The sequence below is a fragment of the Micropterus salmoides genome, unplaced genomic scaffold (genome assembly GCF_014851395.1).
Source record: "Micropterus salmoides isolate LMB-PRFRI ecotype aquatic unplaced genomic scaffold, ASM1485139v1 Ms_hic_scaffold_6, whole genome shotgun sequence".
NCBI classification, from domain to species: Eukaryota; Metazoa; Chordata; class Actinopteri; order Centrarchiformes; family Centrarchidae; genus Micropterus; species Micropterus salmoides.
Genome location: NW_024044348.1, coordinates 27,219,050 through 27,239,684, shown reverse-complemented (window position 1 = coordinate 27,239,684; position 20,635 = coordinate 27,219,050). Strand labels below are relative to the sequence as shown.

Below are 20,635 nucleotides of genomic sequence, written 5' to 3'. Positions count from 1 at the left end.
TGTGTGTGCTTGCTTATATTTGTAGATGTAACTACAAAGCTGATGATTAACAAAAAAATGTATGTAATGTATTTGGAAGCTTTGCTGTAACAATGGGAAGCTATGGGATGGGCACGTCTAGTAGTCATAGTTGTAGCAAAACATTTTCTATCCACAGTTCAAACGGATTGTTGAACATATAGATACATCACACACCTTAAAACCCTTAATGATGTGCGATTAACCACAAGAATCTCAGGCGTGGCTTTCGAGGCCAACAGGAAATGAGATACAGTTGAAGTTGGAATTTTACATACACCTTTGCCAAATACATTTAAACTCTTAAGTTTTTGCACATTTCTTGACATTAAATCCTAGTAAACATTCTCTCCTAGGTCAGTGAGGATCACTACTTATTTTATGATTGATGATGATTTTGAAATGTCAGAATAATTGTAGAGAGAATGATTTATTTCAGCTTTTATTTCTTTCATCACATTCCCAATAAATTGCTAGATTTTGGCCCATTCCTCCTGACAGAACAGGTGTAACTGAGTCAGGTTTGTAGGCCTCCTTACTCGCATAGGTTTTTTTCAGTTCTCCCCCAAATTTTCAATTGGACTGAATTCAAGGTTTTGTGGTGGCCACTCCCAATACCTTGGTTTTATTGTCCTTAAGACATTTTGCCACAACTTTGGAAATATGCTTGGGTTAATTGTCTGTGCTTCTGGAACAGGCTCGTTAATATTTATTGATGATGTAACTGATGATGGTAGCAGCAGAATGAATTCAGAAGTGGACAGAAACATTTTGTCTGCCAATTTACGGAGAAATGCATTGAAACTAATCGGGAGGAAGTTTATCATGCAGCAGGACAATGAGCCAAAGCACACTGCCAACAAAACAAAGGACTTCATCAGGGGGAAAAAGTGGAAGGTTTTAGACTGGCCAAGTCAATCACCTGAACTTAACCCAATAGAGCATGCATTTCACCTCCTTAAGAGGAGACTGAAGGGAGAAACACCCCGAAACAAACAAGAACTGAAAGAAGCTGCAGTAAAAGCCTGGAATAGCATCACAAATGAAGAATGCAACAGTTTGGTCATGTCGATGTGTCGCAGGCTTGAGGCAGTTATTGCAAGCAAGGGTTAAGCCACCAAATATTAAATGTTATTTACTTTAAGATTATTTGTTCCATTACTTTTGCTCACCTAAGAATGCTGTGGTCTAATACAAACGGTGATATGTCCTAAGCTGTTTAACACATCTAGATGTGAATACTCTTGTCTCATACTCATCTTTTGATCTTAAACCCAAATGTCTTCAGTGAACAACATAAACAAAGGAATTTGCCTTACCGTTCCAATACTTTTGGAGGGGACTGTATTTTGTGAAGTTCACCGGTCCCTCTTGCAGCAAAGCACCCACACAACATGATGCTGGTGTTCTTTGGCCTGCAAGCTTCTCTCTTTTTCCTACAAACATTGTGTTTGGAAATTAGACTAAAGTATTAACCAGACTTGCGGAGTTCCACAATTTTGTGAGGCGCTGGGTTTGAAGGTAGGCCTTCAAACACATCCACAGGTACACCTCCAATTGACAGAAGCTTCTGAAGGCATGACATAATTTTTAGGAATTTCCCAAGCTTTTTAAAGGCACAGTCAACTGTGTGTACACCTCTGGCCCACAGGAAGTGTTATGAAGTGAACTGTAAATGAAACAATCTGTCTGTGAACAATTGATAGGAAAAATTACTTTTGTCCTGCACAAAGTAGATGTCCTAACAGAGTTGCCAAACCTATAATATGCTCACATGAAGTCTGTGGAGTTAATGTAAAGTGTAAACTTCCAACTTTAACTGTATTAAGAACATGTGTAGGGGCCCTGCCAAAGACTTTGGAAAACCCAAATACCATTTTTTTGTTTTTACATTAAATCTAATGTAACTTAATTCCCATAGCCATGCGGAAGATTTAAGCCTTCGGGACAGCTGGACCCTAAAGCTCCTCATATACATTAGTACAGTGAAATTAAAGAGTGCATGTCAGTGGCATGTGTGTTAGTTACTGACACGCAGAAATGTCTCCAGAAAGGTTTGTTAAAATAATAAAAAAGTACAAGAGAATTTTGCATTTGCAACTTCATGCTATTTTTTTTTTAATGTGACTGTAAAATGTGCCTTTAAATAACAACATTCAATAATATTTATAAACATAACACTGGAAAGAACAGAGTGTGAGCAGTTATTATGATATTATGGTTAGCTCATTATGATATAAAACACAGCTGAACAGGAATTAGTCAGACTTCTTTTTATTAAGCAGAGTTATTTTTCCATTCCTTACTATCCCACATTAAGCCTGATATTAGTCCATAATCCTATTACTCCCAAAATAAAGGCATCAGCTATTCCTCTTCTCATGTCCTCCACTGGGCGACGTCCTGGCTACTTTCCCTTTTGCCGACTGCCCCATTCTGGTCGTCTACACAAATTCAAGTATCGAAAGTACATTATTGCAATACTGTCCCGCTGCAAATGCAAAATGCTTTAAATACTATAAAACTGCAAAAAATCTCCCATCAGTGCATACAGCTCAAGAAAAACAAGGAGTTATCAAATTTGCCTGATCCGTCAGTACTCCATGTCTCAGACATGAGTGATCCCACTCCCACCCACGAGTCCCTTCCCCTTAGAAAAAGTTCAAATATTTACATTTTTAATCCCATTAAAAATGTAAAAAAAAAAAAAAAAAAAAAAAAAAAAAAAAAAATTGAGTGCACTGCGCCACACGGCTAAATATCAGCAAAGCTCATCCGTTCTGTGCTGTTGTGACCTGCATTGCTCCAAAGTCCTCGTCTTCCTCCAGGCTGCGTTTGCGGCTTCCTGTTAAAAGAAATGTGGAAACAAAAGAATATAACTGAACACAACACATACGAGTTTAATAACTGTAAACCGTCCTGACATTCAGGACTGATTAATGCAGTAAGTTACAAAATCATCTACAACGCACATGCTCTCATTTGCTGGAAAATCTGCACGAGAGCTGGATTCAAAAGAAAAACTATCAGCATAAAGAGTAGCTTTGTATAAATGTGCGACCACCTTAAACATTATCAGTAAACACTGGTGATAAATATTGACAGCCATCCTGTGAGTCAGACTCAACAATGTGCCAAAGAAACAACTAATGCCACTCCATGCCTAAACTTTAAGCTACATTCTCTCTTGTGCTTGTCCACTGAGAAAAAGTAACTGAAGAGACAGGTGTGGCTCATCAGGACTGGGTACATTATGTACAAACCTGGCATCCCAGCTTGTAAGGAGAAGGATCTGCCAAGCTGCATCGGTGACATCATTTTAATAGTCAATTTGGCTAGGTAGATCGCTTCATATTCCTAGGAAACAAACACTCATTATTACAGTTTTATTAAGAGTTAAGTAGTTAACCTCATTTCTACGCTGAAAGTCACTGCAACAGCAAAAATGACTACGTTCAACACAAATAAACCCCCTGCCTGGAAACTGTCGTGGCGAATACCAGAATATCTGTCACAGTAGTTTTGTGAACAAAATAAAGCATTTACACCCACCAGCTTTAAAATGTAAAATTTATATGACATCAATTAAAAACAATGTGCCTTCACATGTGCACAAATACATGCTGTGTCACGATTTACATAACTCTACTCAGAGACCACTCACCCTAACGTTACTTGCGAGCCAGTTATCCGAATAATAACCGGCTTGCTAAATGGGTCCAACAAAGGCTGGCTAAAAGACTGCCAAGACAGAATATGCCTACTTCATATAATAATTTCTGCACTCACACCATCACTCAGAATGTGACCACATACTGTAAAGTAACTGGTCACCTGAATGAGCCTGTTTCAGGACGCAGAGGTACTTGTACCTCCATCTTTGCAAACATGTATATATATGATCTGCTGCAATATTGTTCCCGTCCCAATGCTCCACATTGCTTTCCTTATAAAAGGTAAATTTAGAGCCATGGATGATGACTCATTTTGCTACAGCCATAATTTATACAGTCACACCCTTGGCTTTTAAATTTAAAGACCTTGACACAGTATATTTTGTTGACTAACAAGTTAGTAGTGCATTTATTTATAGTAACAAAGAATGAACTGTACATGTTCACCTATTGATTGGACGGTCATGTAAGACTGCTCAGAATGTGAAGCCCTTTGTCTAGAAGTCAACACTTGCCTGTAGCTGATGCACAAAGCCCACATTGGGGTTGATGCAGAACCTCCTCTCCTGGACGTGGCTGAATGCATCCCTATAGAATGAACATAGCAGGCCTCTGACACATACAGTTTATTTTGTGAAGTTTTATATACTTACGCTTACAGTAGATACAAATACAATTTCACATGTGAGTATTCTAACAGGGTAAAAACAGAAAGCCATCATTTGATGCGAGGGAAAAAACTTCACCTGTATTTCATCCCAAATGTTTCCATAAGGTATGCAATCACTAAGGCAGCACTGAAAGAATAAGTAAAAATGTTTAATATTCATAGCTGCTCTAGTCTCAGAAGTTAGTCAAGGAAATAATAAATACAATATCCAAGGATATGCAGATAAGCATAATGAGATACAATCCATTAAATTAAGTCATATGCTATTATAAGTAAATAAATAATAAATATATTTTTTTAAATAAAGCAAATCTTACCTTCTTGATATCCCTGCATTACCATGAACAAGTACCTTTCCTAAAATAGCAAGACAAGAGATTGTTGATAAAAGACATTTTTCCACTTGACATTCTGAGTATAAAAATGGAAACTGCATGTACCCTTACCTCCTGTTGCTAAGCAGCTATCAATAAATTCTTTAGTCTGTTAGGAGGAAAACAAAATGAATGAACCTTTCAGTCAACGAAAAGTTTGTCTAGATGGAAGTAAAAAGCCCACTTTGTAACTCACTGTAGGGAAACATCGTATTATATTTTCCACTGGATTGTCCGCAATATCTAACACAAGGTATCTGCAAAGATACAACAAGCAAGAAAGCACCTGATCATATTGCCCAGTTTACACAAAAATGTATTTAGCAGTTCACATCAAATATTGAAGTCTGTAAGTGCAACGCACAGATCAAGCGAGTTCTTACTCACCTAAATGTATGAGGGAAATTAGGTTTGATAAAATTGGCTTCAATGTCTTGGCGGACACACACAATATGCGTTACACCCTGTCTCTCAAGAATTGGCAGCTAGACAAAGAGAAAGAAGTAATATAAGATATACAAATATGAGCCAATGTCTCCAAGTACCAATGGTTAAATTCAAATAAATAAAAAACTACCTTGCTTTTCATTGCAGCAGAATAGGGACCTAAAAACAGTCCCGGTAATATCTCCTGAAAATAAAGAGAGCAGGATGTCACTAATACCACCAGCAGTAACTGACTTACTAGTACATGTGCATTATGCAATATAACTTAACCATAATTGCATTTAGCAGCCGACAGCATAATCTGTTCAACATCCGCAACCAAGACAGACCTCTATCAAAGTTCTGGGTATGGGTATGAAGGAGTGTTTACATTATGCAATAACATGATAGTTAACCTGAGAAGCATCCCTGAGTCCTTCAGACTTGGCTTGCTTTATGCTGGGAGGCTTTGGCTACCAGGAGGTAAAAGATAAGATGAAGAACTTGGAGATATTTCTCCTTCATAATTAGCAGGGACAGGATCTGGTCTTGGCCATCAGTCACAGACACTGTGTCTACGTTTCCTTTATGGAGTGATTTCTTCAAAGCTTAGGGTACCATATTAAGCTGAGACAAGTGTTTGAATAGTTTAAGGTTTTAGTATTGACTATGTCCCTGTATGCAAGTTGTGCCAAGATCGTCTAACATTGTAATGTTGTATGTATTGATTTACCGCCCTTTTGTTCTACTTCAGGGAGCTGAAGTTGTAACATCACAATTGACCGGAGGATTTTGTATTTACATCTGTTGTCAGAGAGATCACCACCAAGATATCCTGGTCTGAGCCTCCACTTCATAACAACACACGCAAGGCTAAAAACCACCAGTTACATGTATGTATGTCTTTATCACAGTATAGTATATTAATTCAACTTATATGTAAAATAATCACATTGGTATTTAATGCAATCAGAGGTGCTCGAGAAGTTATACATTCAAGATATTCAGAAACTGCTATAAAATGTGGGAAACAAACCCTGGAGATCCACATATTTGCTGCGTGGTGAACCAGTGTCAACAGAAACAGGAATATGGACATTCTGCAGGCAAGATTTTTCTTAGCGCTGCCAACAATAGACGCATAAACATACCTGCATTTCTCGTCTCATTGGATAAGCCCAGTCCTGTAAAAGTGGGAATTTAAAAACAAGGTTAGAAGCTGAGGGAAAGTCTGCTAGGTAGCTTTGTTGATGTGACAGCTACTGGAGGCATTTCAACCCCGAGACAAGAGTGAGAAAATTAGTACCAGTTGACTCTGTGAAGCTACATACGTGGCTAATGTTTGGAGACTTGTCTACTCAGTGTTGGCACAGTGAACAGTAGCGTTTGGTAAGCAGACAACTATTCAAAGACAGACGCGAGAATGCTTCACAGATCCACATTAATGTGCTACGCCCCAGAACACACATAATTTCCTGCTGAGCGCATAGTTCATCTGCCAGACAATGAGGCTGGAGATGGAGGTTAGCTCAGATTAGCCAGGCAGACACAGTGGACGTGTCGGCTAACGCAGGCTTCTGTGCACTCACCAGAAGGTCCTCCTTGGTCGCGGGCAGAGACGGGAACTGAAGTTTGTTGTCTTCATCCATTCTGCTGTCTGTTCGGGCACCGCCGAACCGGCTCCGCGCGCGGTGTCGATGTTTCTGGCGGCGGGGTTAGCTGGACAATCGATGCGATTTGTTTTGAGGATCCACATGCATGTCCGCCATGCTGCCCCCTGACAGATGTGTCACGTGACCGCACGGCAGATGGCAGACGGATTCGTGGAAAGGAGAACAACGGCGACGTCTCGCGGTCGATTTATGAAGCGCACGGCGCTCTAGTCAGGATCATAAAAAAGTCAGGGTCAGGATGTGAGAAGCTACTAATGGTGTGCAGAAGGTTATTCGTCTAACAAAGACATTTTTTATTATATACATTTACTGTGTCATGATCACAAACAAAAATGTACAAAAAATCTGCTCAAAACAAACGGTCTTGAAGCAATTCTGGCACTATTTATTTAGTAGCCTACTGTTTTCTATTTTATCTTGTTGCAATTAGTTTGCACATTGTATCTACCTTGTTTTTACATTGGTTGGCTATTTATTTATCCATGTATTTATTGTCCTTGATTTTAATTGCTTGCAGTGCAATTACACTGAATCATTTATTTTTTTTTTATCTTTGTCCTTAGAATAACTTCTATTTTCATCAGATTCAGAAAGAGCTTAATTGACAAGTAGTGTTTTACACATATGAGGAATTTGCTATGGTGATTAGGTGCTAGACATAGACATAAACATACCATTGACATAATAGGTTTAAAAATATATAAATATGGAATAAACAGATGCAAGGTATAAATCAATTATTGAACTATGTGCAAAAGGGAAACAAAACAAAGTGGCAGTTATTTACATGTGGATTAATCAGGATTTGTGTTATCCAAACATATTACAGGAGGAGAGGATTTGTGTGTGTGTGTGTGTGTGTGTGTGTGTGTGTGTGTGTATATATATGACAAAATATAAAAAGAATAATAAGGAAGAAGGGTAATATGCATTATCATCTGATTTTAGTCAACAATTAACTTACTGATATGTGGCAGTGCTTATCTACTTGTACAGTACCATGTTAAAGTTTTAGAATATACTGTATTTGTGTGTGATTCTGAAGTCTGTATGCTGTTACTGCTTATTACTGCAGCCTTGCGTGGCACTGTTGCCGAAGACAAATTTTCCTCAGGGGACAAATAAGTTTATCTTTATCAGTTAAACAGAACAGTTAAAACAACAGCAATAGCAACAAAACATTTATAAATTGATAAAATATCTAAATGTTACCAATTACACACTCTTCAAACTAAAATTTACATTCAGATTCATTTCTCCTTAATCAGTGCCAACCCCTTTAAAGTTGCTAGGATGAGATTACACACATTTTGAATTATTATTCAAGACCATTTTAAATAACCCCTTTTTGAGTCAAACTAATCAGATCAGATTAAGCTGCTATTTGCAGATATTATATTAAACGATAAATAATCAAGGACCCCTGCATTTTTTCCCCCTTAGGCCTTCACATTACTCTTCAGAGATGTAAGGGTCAGTGTTCACATAGTTAGCATAGGCTACACATACACACTGTCAATATTTAAGTTGCTAGCTCCAGCTAAAAGCTGTTTCTAGCCACATCAGTATGTGTGACTTTACCACAACTAACCTACATTAACAACAGTGCCTTGTTTGGACAAGTCAATTTCGTGTTTACTTGTTTAAAAAAACAACAACCCAGAAATGTGTAGAAGTCCATAGAAGTCTATAATCCTATTTGTTCAGATCATATATAAGTAATTATCATGCTTTTGGCTAAATGTAAGACTTAGAAATAGAAATAATTTTGATGATCACTTATGAAATTATGTTTAGTTTTGTGGGCCTGCATCAGTGCAATATTTGAATTTTCTGTCACAAATTGAAAATCTTAAATATGTAGGCTATGGGTTTGGACGATACATTTTAAGGTGTACTTACTAAGTACACTTTAGTTAATTTAAGTGCTTAAAGGAGGCAGCGTTTTAAGACAATGCCATAGCTCCATGTGTGCAGGTATGTTCATGTCACTGCTCAGCTCTGCTTAAAGACCCGCTTTCAAGCATGTCTCCAAACATCACCACTGCATGTAACCAGAGCTAGTAAATTCACATTAGAGATGACCAAATAGCCTGATATCATCTAAATGCAGATTACAATCATTATCAACCCACACACTTTCCCTGAACTTTTTTTTCTGCCCTCATCCCTCCATCCGCCGCTGCTTTATAATCACTTCAACAATGACTGATGATGAGAGAAAATAATCACTGAAAATAGAGAGCATGAATAATTTGTAGATGCTTGTTTAGTCTTTCATATGTGTTATCTGTTTGTTGTTGTGTGACAGCGGAGCATTTTGTGATTTTTGTTTACTGACTGGTCCGTGGGAGGGGACGGCACGTTTTACACACATCAGAGGGAGATGTAATCTCACAGCAGAACTGCTCCAATTGGTTTGTATGTGTGTGTTTTCCTATGAGTGCATATGTTTGTATGTCTTAGTAACATCTCATAGCTTCGCAGCACTACTGGTCAGCATGCAAGGTGTCACTAAAAGTAATTTCTTATCAGTGGCAGGGGCAGACACATCCCCTACTGCTGCTCTTCCACAATCACACACTCCTTGAAAAAGAAGCTTTGAGGAATGGAAATTACATGAACTTCAATTTCAAACAGTTGTGCATGCACGCGCAGCTATCTTCTCTCAACATTACTTCCTTCTTCACAAATTTTATCATTGTGCTTAACATTGTTGTCTCCCTGTGAGATAGTTTCCCTGTAGTGGCAAGATCCTGGCTACAACAGCTCTTTGATATTGTGTTGTTCCAGGCTGAATCAGAAATTAGCAGCATGCCAGATTTCTTTGGCAGAAATTCTTTGGCAAGAGATGAGGGGGAAAAACAGAGGATACTAGAGGAAAGAGGAAGATGAACAAAGAAATGGACAACAGCAGGGTGGTTAGATACAAGCACGGTATGGTGGCAGATTAAATTGTCTGATCAGATAAAGAGTGTTAGGAGAGACAAGAGAAAAAGGCAATAATCAAAGACCTAGGATTTTATGCATTTATAACCATGACTGTGTGTGTAGACTTCTAAACTTGTACTATTAGATTATTATTTGTCATGATTTCCACCTCAATTATGTACAGTCCTGCTCATTCTGCCTCTCTTCAGCCACATTTCCACTTTCCTAGGCCCCTTCAGAGTTATTTTGTACCTGTCCACCAGATGCCCTCTGACTTTTTTTTTTCCTTTCACTCGAGATCCTCAAGCACACCACAAAGCTTGTTTTTATGTTTTTATCAACTTAGAAATATAGCTATAATTCGATCTATGTTAACTTTTAAGGACACCGAGACCATTTTACACGCCTTCATCTCATCACGCCTGGATTATTGCAACAGCCTTTTCACCTGTTTAACCCAAAAATCTATAGATCGACTCCAGACTGTCCAGAACTCAGCTGCCAGGCTTTTAACCAGAACAAAGAAATATGACCACATTACTCCTATTTTAGCTTCATTACACTGGCTCCCAGTATGTTTTAGATTTGATTTTAGTGCTTGCTCTTGGTGGGAATTGTTGGGCTTCTGTAAATAACCAGCACGTACCTTGAGATCCTCAGGCAGAGGTCTGCTGTCTGTTCCAGAGTCTCGACTGAAAACTAAAGGGGACAGAGCGTTTGCTGTCAGGGCCCCGAGGCTCTGGAAAAGCCTGCCCGAGGAAATCAGGTCGGCTGAGTCAGTGAACTCTTTTATGTCTCTTCTTAAAACATACTTTTATAGGAGAGCCTTTCCCGATCTTATTTGACTTTATTTTACCCCTTTTATTTTATTCTGTTTTACTTATTTTATATTTATCTTAAATGTGTATTTTGGTCTTTTCAATGTTTTCTTGCTTTTATCTTGTATTGTTTTTGTATTATTGTCTTTACACTTGTTAAAGCACTTTGTAACTTGTTTTTGAAAAGTGCTCTACAAATAAAGAATATTATTATATTATTATCCTGCCACTCCCATCTGCCCTGCAGTCACCTCATTCCCCCTGCCTAAGCTTCCCCACCCATCTCCCCACCTGCACCTCATTCCCTTGTCAACTACTCATATATACTGCCCCAGCTCCATTGTTAATTTTTCATTCTTTCTTGTAAGTATGTTAAAACTTCTCTTCACTTGAAATAGCATGAATTGATGTGACTCTTAACATCACTAAAATTAAATCAGTACTAATTATATTTAAATTACATCACTGTGCTAAACAGATTAAATGCATAACATGGATGTCATTAAGCCTATTTTAGGGGGGCTGCAGCTACCCTAAAATGTTCCAATGCCCCCCCCCCCCAAATAATAACAAGATAAATAAATGTTCATATTCATATCATATTGATAAATACGATACAATAATACAAATTTAAGTTGGATTTATTGGCTTAAAATTATTGTTCTCATTGTTTCCTCTGCTTCACAATTTAAACCCTTACTGTGGTCGGATGCTAGGACCGGTGCCGCTGGTTGCAAAAACTCAACATGGCGGTGCCCTATCGGCCATTGTACTGGTCTATCCTTCAATTCACTGAGCAGATATTTGAAGATATTTTACGAGAGAGAGAGATAAGCAGGAGATTGGGAGGGCAGCTGATTCTGAAACTGATGATACACGGGGCAACTTTTTTAGCAATGCTAATTGCTGAGCAATATTTCTCAGGCACTTTCCCACAGAGAATGGGCAATACATTTCTATCAGTAAATACTTTAGATCGATCATGGCCAATTTTTGAGATCCTCCATTCAGAATGCTAGCATACGATCCCGTGACAGGCTTGGAAATTTCATAAAAAATTCAAACAAGATGGCGGCCTCTCTACGGCAGTGTAGCAAAGAAAAGGACCTTCAACTTATATCTTTTTACGCTGGTAAGTTGTCATGTGTCAACCCAGAACAGGGAATGTACCTCATTTAATGCTTAAAAATACCAACAGATATCCAATTCAACGTGCCCCAGTTCTAACCAGTACATTTCATTGTGAAAATTGCTTTATGCATATTTTTTTTTATTATAATGTCTATTATTGTTGTAGTAAATTAGTAGTCATGGACAAAGGCTACATTATGGCAGAAGCAGGTGTAGTTTTGAAGCATGATAAACTGTGTGTAGCTATAGACACTGCTCTCCATCAGCTCAGTGTCTGCGTGGTTCTCTGATGTACTGACTTCACAACCGGAGCCCACAGCATCAACACGGTCTCATCCCATGGCGTCAAATACAGACGCTTTGAGAAAGCCTGACAAAGCGCCAGTATTGGATGCCCTGGGATGAGACCGGGCTGGCTGCATCGTGCACTAATTTTAGTCTGTAAATGTTAGCTGTTAGTGCTTTTTTAAAGCAATACTGTAATACACTGTAGCTTCAGCCATGTTAAAAGATCGTGAATGCATTAAATAATAAATAAATTAGTAGCGAAGTAGCGCTTAATGTATTCAAACGGAGTAAACGTTTTCTCTAAAAGTCTACTCAAGTAAGAGCAAAAGTATAATGTATTAAAACTACTCTGACAATTACAGGTTCCTCAGAAAAGTTACTTGAGTACATGTAACGGAGTAAATGTAACTTGTTGCTATCCACCTTATTATTCCACATTGCTTCATAATACGTGATGATATTTTGAGAGAGTGCCATGTCTTGATCCCTTTCAGTTGGCTTACAGGAAGGGGTGGAGCACAGAGGATAACCTTATCAGTGTGACACACCTAATACGTAAGCACCTAGAGGACCCCAAAGCGTACACACAAGTTTTATTTGCAGATTTTAGTTAAAGGTTAAGTATGTAAGATTTAGTGGCATCTAGCGGTGAGGCTGCAAATTGCAACCAACTGTCATTCTACCACTGCCCCATCAAAGAACGTAGGACAGCTATGGTGGCTGGCACAGCACAAAAAGTGTCTCTTCTGAGACAGCAGAGAGTAGCCAGTGAAGAAATTAGGTTTCTTTAGGTACATTTATTAAGAAATTATATTTACTTAATTATTCAGTAAAACCATATATTATTGTGACTTGACTACTGACAGATAACATGGAAAATGTCAGCCAAGAGTGTGAAACACCGTCACTGTTTCTGCACCACAGTCTGTGCAATACGACTTAATTCCTATACGATCCAATGCCAAGTAATACCCTGGCTGGTATTGCCGAGACCGATACCAATACTAATACTTTTTACATATTTTATTTCTAGTTTAATATCCCCCCTCCCGTTTCTGTATTTATGAGGGAAATAAAGAGTAGGCTGTAGGCTTACCAATTCCAAATAATAGCTGCATAATGACAAGACATCAAACTACTGTCATATTCTTTAATTATAATAAAAATATCCTGATTACAACTGCCACTTCATAACATCATCATATTATTGTGACTTAAGCTTCTAATACTATTCAACTTTACCTGCTTGTACAGAAGCTAATCAACTTGCAAATAAACCTCCTTATTATTAAATGATTTTATTTATTTTTATCAAATAGAACCCAAAAGTTGAGGTAAATGGCTCCCTTTCAACAATGAAATTGCAGTACAGGAGTGCCTCAGAGCTGCGTTAGTTCTCCCCTTCTATTTAGACTGTACACTAATGACAACAGGCTTACTGTTTTATTTATTTATTTTAATATTTCATTTTCATTTTCTAACACACACAAACACAACTTTTACTATTTTATTCACTTATTTAATGATATGAGATTAAAATGTTCTTATGTAATTTATATGTAGCTTTGGCAATACTGTTGTTATACATTCATGCCAATAAAGCTGATTTGAATTGAATTGAATTGAATTAATGAATTTAGCACACAGCCTAACTGTCATGTCATAAAGACGCTATTGTATAGTTTGCTGGATGCCAGTAATTACCCCTCTGTGTATCACAGGAAGATGGCCACCTTTAAAAAAGCTGGTGTGACAACCACTATCTCATGCTTAATACCAACAAAACTAAGGAAATGCTTTTTGACCCCAGGACTGTGTGTGTTCATGACCCTGTGATCGTGAATAATAGCGTTATTGAACAGGTGTCCTCCTGCAATTAGATCTGGGTATTATGGTGGACGACAAATTGGGCTGGAGCGTCCAGGTTGATTACTTATGTGTCAGACTAGCCAAAATAATTCATTTGCTTAGGAGACTTCGATTGTACGGTGTTCTTATTGAGATTATGTTAACCTTTTACAAGGCTGTGATGGAAAGCTTTGTAAGATATGGCATGGCTGCCTGGTTTGGCGTCCTTACTGTATGGTCTAAACCAAGACTCATAAACATAACAGAAACCACCATGAAAGTGATGGGCAAGAACGATCTACAGTAGAGAGTGCTGTCGTCAGGCATGCTAACAAAATCTTAAATGATCCTTCACATGCACTATTTTCTGATTATGAGTTGCTGCCATCAGGAAGACGAATTAGAGCTAGTAGATACAGAAGTAATCATTTTAAGCTCTCTTTCCTCCCCAACTCCATTTCTTTACTCAATAAGCAAATCCCTCGTTGATGGCATGAGGCAAGTTTTTAAAAGGTATTACGATTACAGACAGTTTGGATATTATTGTACTGGAACTCCAGCTGATCTTGGATGATTGCAGGCCTTGATATTTTTAGCTTACTTATTGTTATAAATAATTAACAGCTGTATTTATTTATTATGGTAAATAAAAAAATATGGTAAAGTGCATTTATATATTATCTTACTTATTGCAACATTGGATTTTATACATGTATGGTCTACTGTTTACTTTATACTTTTGCATTTTCTACATCCACACTACTGTGTTTTCGTTTTAAAAAGCAGACCTTTTGCTTTTGCAAACAAAAACACAATATTTTTGCTGTTTCTTACCAGCTGGTTTTGGATCTAAAACAAAATCAGTTGATGGTGACTATGTCTTCTAAACTCTTATTTGTTTTACATAATTAAGAGTAAACACAATTTCACATGCAAATCAGCACAATCAACAACAATTAAAACATAATTATTAGGGATTCATTTACATCTACACTAAACACAAAGTACTTTGTCAACATTTGTTTGGGCACAAAATAATCATTTTTGTGTCCCGTAGAATGATAATATATAGTGAGGTTCAGAGGGCTGGGAGTTTTAAAATTCACTTTTTACTTTGTAGTCCAGCGTTATAAATCCTCCCTGCCTATTTGACTGTTAGACATTTTAGTGAGAATCATCAACAAACATCCCAACAGGGCAAATACAAGTTAATGGGATTTCAGAAATCACAGAATAACACTTGCCTCTTTTGAGCCCGTTAAAGCACACATTAAAACCACATGATATACTTAACCCTGGCTCAGCTGAGAATTCATACAATCTATGGATCACAGAATCTGCATACAGCTCTCACGGTGTGCTGCACATTTTGAAAGAAGTTCTATGTGAAACAAAACTAGGTGTCCCCTTTTTTTAAATGGCTGAATTGCTGAGTGACACAGACATCATCATGAGTGTGACTAAAAGATAATTCAAAACCTCTGCAAGTAATTTTTTATTTTTTTTATTGGAGGATCAACTGACTTTAGGCATCACATATGTTGGTGAGTTATTTTGAACTGAAATATACAGTATAAATCTGAAAAGTCTCTCTACTAGTCAAGTCTCCACAGAAACTGGGACTCTTGTTAAAATTAATTTTAATCAGGTCAAACTGCTTAAATGCAGAATTTGTTGCTTTTGACTGCAGAAACATATAAATATGTACCATCTTCTGAAATCAAACATGCAAAAGGCCAGAGAGAAACCGCAGGGGTTAGAAGGGCATCATATGTACATTATTATGTTTTGTTTTTTCTCATTTTACATTAGCACAGTAACATTACTCACTGTTGCACATCTATCTGCTATATTGTCTGACTCTTGATTTAAGACCCTTGAGATAGGGTCCATCTTCTTACTGGGCAGCACAACACAGTACATGTATACACACAATATATCCAGCTCATGAACAAATGTAACAAAAGTGAATTATTCAGTTTCCCTTATTGGTTTCCTATACTTGAAAATGCACAATATTGATGTTAGATTCGTTATGTCAGACAAAATCCTCAGCGCTTTAGTCTTGAGAACTATTGTGGTGTTTCTTTCAGTTGCATTTATTAATTTATTAATGCAACCAAAAACAGAGCAGACTCAAATAAATCGCATGATACAAGATACATTTTAACCAGAAGCCATTAAAGATGGTGTATTGCTAATGACAACTGGCTGTCTCCTGCTGGCTAGTTTTGTTACTCATGCATGGTTTATGTGTGTTAACAGTTTTATCATACATTTATGATGATCATTTATTAGGTGATAGATCTGTGAAATGACTCTAAACAAATTGTTCTTTTACAAAGACAGATGTCGCAAACAGAGAAACTGAATTCAAATATAGATGATCATTGTTTTCACGTCAAAGACAGTGGCATTCATGACAACACAACTTCCCACTTTGACAGACTCCTCTTTGAAGAGGTAAATCTTAAACTTACCTCGAATGACAGCTGTAGAATGAGCAGCCAAAAAACTCTGACAGCGATACATCAGCTACTGTACATGATGAATAGAGCCAACAGAAGAAGCACTACAATAACTTGGTGAGAGTAAGGTATTGGACAACCTAAATCTCTCTCTCTAGCTTTGCACACTGTGCCCAAAGGGGCTTCTACAGAGTGACATTATTTTCCACAAGTCATATTTATGGGGAATGATTTCACTGTGGGAGAACTTAAAATCCCCCAGAGATTAATAAAAGCCTTCTGCCTCCTCACAAAAACTTATACATCTTCAGCTAATGAATGCCGTCAGCGTTGGTAGAAAGAAACCAACTTGGGAAATTGTAGCCTCCCAGTGTTAAAGTTGATTATGTGTTTATCAGTGCAACTGCTAAAGGTGTGTGGGTGTTCCTCCTAAAGGTACTAAAGAGGATTGAGATCAGGAGATAGCAGTGGCCAAATCAATAATGTTTTTATTTGAATGTTCTTCAAGTCCTTCCTGGACGATACTTGCACCACGGCAGGGTGCGTTCTGAAAGAGAGCTTTCTGAAATTTTCCATCATGCCCTTGGGAATAAACAGATGTCTCAAGACAGTAAATAGATTTATCAGTTCTCTAGACTTTAAGTCTTGCATCTTTACTTTCAAGTGAAGATCCACTTCCAAATCTCCCACACCAGATGGCAGTCAAGCATAAACATTCAGAAGCCATATGGAGCACTGACAGCAGCTGGCACTGGGAATGTCCACATCCATTAATGTGAACTTCAGGTGTTTTTTCAGTGAATAGGCTCTTGAGTTTGGCCAAATGGCATAAAATAGAGATTGAAACATTATCAGTATTAAAGTGAATGTCAGAGTAGATGAGCATGCTTATTCTGTAGGCTTTTCAGTCAAATGTATTGTGTGCTCATGTTTAGAATTAAGAGAGGCTTTTGATAATTAGAAGAAAAATTCATCTTTCTCCTAATAGAACATTTCAATTATATCTTGTGGCTTTTTGATAAAGCTGACTCAACATTGCAATGGCCTAAACTCTTCACCTCTTCATGAAGTAGACACCACCACCCACTTTCACCCTCTCACTGGTTGAGTCTGTGGTGTGACTCGGCACATGATTACTAAATTACTGATTACAGGTGTAAAGCGATACAAATGAGGAGGTTGCTCCTGATGCTTAATTGGTAGGATGTAATAACGGAGCGGTGATATGTGGGCCCTTAATTGTGTGTTTACTGCACTAATAATTGGAGAGCGTCCCTCCCACGGCTGGTCGCTGATGAGGTGAGATGTGTTTCCGCTGGCGTGCTATCAATCCTGCTTCATTAAGGACACACAGGATAAGAAGTGAGAAGAACACTGAGTTTGCCTTCCAGCTCGACGTGGGCAGGGGAGTCAGCCCTGTTAATGAATTTAAAATTCACACTGACAGGAGATGCATGTTGGAAAGCAATCACAAGGGGATCAAAAGGGATCATAACTTCTTGGCTTATTTATTTATGTTAATACTAAATGAAGGTATTGAGTGTGCAGCATAGTGATTTTAAATTTATATAACCAACTTTTACCTTTTACTGGTTCTGAAAACCTAAAGGATCCATACAGATACTAATATGCGTGTGTAAATTTCAGCAGTAGAAAATGGAGAAAGTTCACCGTATTATATTAAATGAATGAATGAATATATGAACTTTTTAATCTAAGAGGTCCTGTGATTAGATTTGTTTTTCCTTTTCCTTTAGTAAATTGTACAGTGACCGACAAGGGCAAATGGGCACAAACGCACTGCAACTTAAGAAAACACATGCAAAAACAGAAAAAAAAGCAAATACACACAACACAACCAAAAACACAAAACAACATCATAAGTGTTTCCAGAGGACACTAAAAAGGTTTGTGACTCATTAAGTCATGTCTGTATCATCCATTATTTTCTGTTACACACACCGTCTTCAGGAGGTTCTAGTCCTTTAACTTGGGCGATAAGAATTACGGTCTTTGCAGCATAAGTAACTAAAATCTCTATGAAATTAACTCTTTCAGCCAGGAGTCCCACACTTAGCAGTTTGCATCACCATGGCAACCTTTGATCTCAGGGTGGACACAGCTGCTTGAGATGAGCTAATTAGTGCAACTTGAAATTCACAAACATGCAGACATCCTCAAACTTTTTCAAGCGATTTTTAAGTCTTTATTCATACTTTTAGCTATAAACTATATTCAGCCCTTAAAATGTTCCACATCATTGATGCAATATGAGGTCAACTTTCATATCCCATTCATAGTTTGAAGTTACTCTGAAGTGCATTCACCAGTAGGAAATCCCAGCTCCCAAATCATAGACGTTTTTTTAAACTATACAATAGGGGTGACCCCGAATAGTCGCTTAAACACTGCCCAATTTTCCGGGATTATCACGCCAATATGCCGGCTATCTGCACTGTATGAAAGGTACAGAGCCGGAAAGGGGGTCTGCCTCTGAGCCTGGCGATGTCTGTGTGAAAAGCCACAGCCAGCATGCCAGAACAAGTGACATTTCAAGCTGTTGTGTTACAAGTCGCGGTCTTTTTTTAATGGTCTAACTCTGAAAGTCCACCACTCCAGCTGCACCACGGTTTTGTAAGGTCCCCAGCCCAGGGTCAACGTCCACTGGAAGTGTCTCAGCATTGACGTGTTGGTAATTTGTCATTTTTGTGCTTCTACTACCTTCTTCACAGCTCTCTCTGACCCGGTTTCGTTTCTTCAACTTCAGGCTGCATATCCACCGGGAGCATTTCAGAATCAGAGTGTTTTGCCTGCCCCGATTTTGCTGACATGTAGATTTTATTAATTTGGTAATCAGTGCATGCTTTTGTGCTTCTACTGATTATGTAGAAGCACTGATGATTAAGTAGGCTACGTAGTTAAATGGTTCCTTTTTTGTCTGTTTTAACAGTGTTTATTGTTGTTTTACGATCGGGAATCTGCACATGGTATTTTATTTTTGAAAATTGACCAGATGAGCTCAGGCAGCCGTGGCTGCGGGTTGCGGGATTACACCACAATATTTTGTTCAGTCTGAACATATGTGTTGTGCATGAGCTTTGTGGGACATTCAAATCATTTATCACCATTGATGAATCACACAAAGAAGATTATATTATTTTTAAACAGTACTTGGAATAGACCCGTGAGGAACCACAACGCGCATGCAACTGTCAGCTAGTCGGTGCATCTTCCAATCTTCCATCACTTCAGGACCTGTACACCTCCAGGACTCAGAAGTGAGCTGGAAAAATTGCTGCTGACCCCTCCCACCCTGGATACAAACTGTTTCAGACTCTCCCCTCTGGCAGGAGGCTGCGGTCAATCAGGACTAAAATGTCTTGCCACAAAAACAGCTTCTTCCGGTCTGCAGCTAGCCTCATTATCAAGGCCCGGGTCCCCAACTGACACTCCCCCCTTTCAAATAATACAAATGTCTCAGCACATAAATAAAACAAAAATATTATTTAATTTCATATCATGCACAAATCTGGTACATTGCACATATTTGTTGTTAATTGTTAATTGTTGTTGTTCTATATGTATATGTTGTAATTTTATATATTTATGTACACAACATTCTCTTCCATTGCAATACTGCCACATTGTTCTTTCTCTGCAAATAGTTGTATTATTTTTCTCTATTGTTTTTATTTTTCTTATATAACTTGAATTGTTTATTCCAAATTTATATATTTCTAGATGTATTTATGTCAACTCTACGTTTGTCTACATGTAGCACCTCATCACCAAAGCAAATTCCTTGTAGGCCTATGTGTAAAACACTACTTGGCAATAAAGCTCCTTCTGATTCTGATGCACAAATCTGCACAAGACCGGTGAATGTGGTGAGCAGAGCTGAGAGAAAAGGGTCAACAATTAGCCTCAGTTTAACTGTACATGTTCAGTCTAAGTTACATTGACTAATCAAAAGAGACTGAACATACAGTATATGTATGACCCATACCTCACCTTTACCCACATTGAGCACCCTAAGTTACATTCCCTCACACATACTTTCAGCTACAGAAGCCATTCAAATGTCAGAAAGTTCTGCAGCCTGTTGCACCAGCGATACGTAAGTTCTACCTTAAGTTAGGGTGCAAAGTCCACGCTAAACAATATGTTGAAAATAGTTAGTCTGAGACTTAAGCTGTGTTGATGTTTGGTTGCACCCCGAGATGTAAGGTGCAATATTAAGTCCATACTCATCAAAACAGTGTCGCAGAAAATGACGTTTACACATCCCATGGCCAATCAGTGAACAGCACTATTCT

At 38.0% G+C, this 20,635-nt stretch overlaps 1 protein-coding gene across 2 annotated transcripts; it reads right to left on the bottom strand.

Annotated features, from left to right (window-relative positions):
- Positions 1 to 2,104: 2,104 nt before the first annotated feature.
- Positions 2,105 to 6,967, bottom strand: styx (serine/threonine/tyrosine interacting protein). 2 transcript variants are annotated; one of them, XM_038701986.1, is made up of 12 exons: positions 6,752 to 6,967; positions 6,314 to 6,346; positions 5,314 to 5,367; positions 5,124 to 5,221; positions 4,933 to 4,993; positions 4,809 to 4,845; positions 4,680 to 4,719; positions 4,439 to 4,489; positions 4,208 to 4,280; positions 3,282 to 3,375; positions 2,814 to 2,863; positions 2,105 to 2,462 (listed from the first exon to the last, which is right to left on the bottom strand). In XM_038701986.1, exons 1-12 carry the CDS (start codon positions 6,809 to 6,811, stop codon positions 2,382 to 2,384), a joined length of 732 nt encoding a protein of 243 aa, XP_038557914.1. In that variant the 5' UTR covers positions 6,812 to 6,967; the 3' UTR covers positions 2,105 to 2,381. The 2 variants fall into 2 exon arrangements, with proteins under 2 accessions (XP_038557914.1, XP_038557915.1); XM_038701987.1 differs by having other exon boundaries at positions 2,105 to 2,863; positions 6,752 to 6,964.
- Positions 6,968 to 20,635: the final 13,668 nt, after the last annotated feature.

Bases quoted from the DNA above. Each gene is read 5' to 3' on its own strand.
- styx (XM_038701986.1), bottom strand. From the start codon at position 6,811: ATGGATGAAGACAACAAACTTCAGTTCCCGTCTCTGCCCGCGACCAAG. The intron at 6,347-6,751 runs GTGAGTGCACAG...CCACTTTTACAG, and splicing joins CGACCAAGGAGGACCTTCTG to GACTGGGCTTATCCAATGAG. The intron at 4,281-4,438 runs GTGAAGTTTTTT...TTCATTCTATAG, and splicing joins ACATTTGGGATGAAATACAG to GGATGCATTCAGCCACGTCC.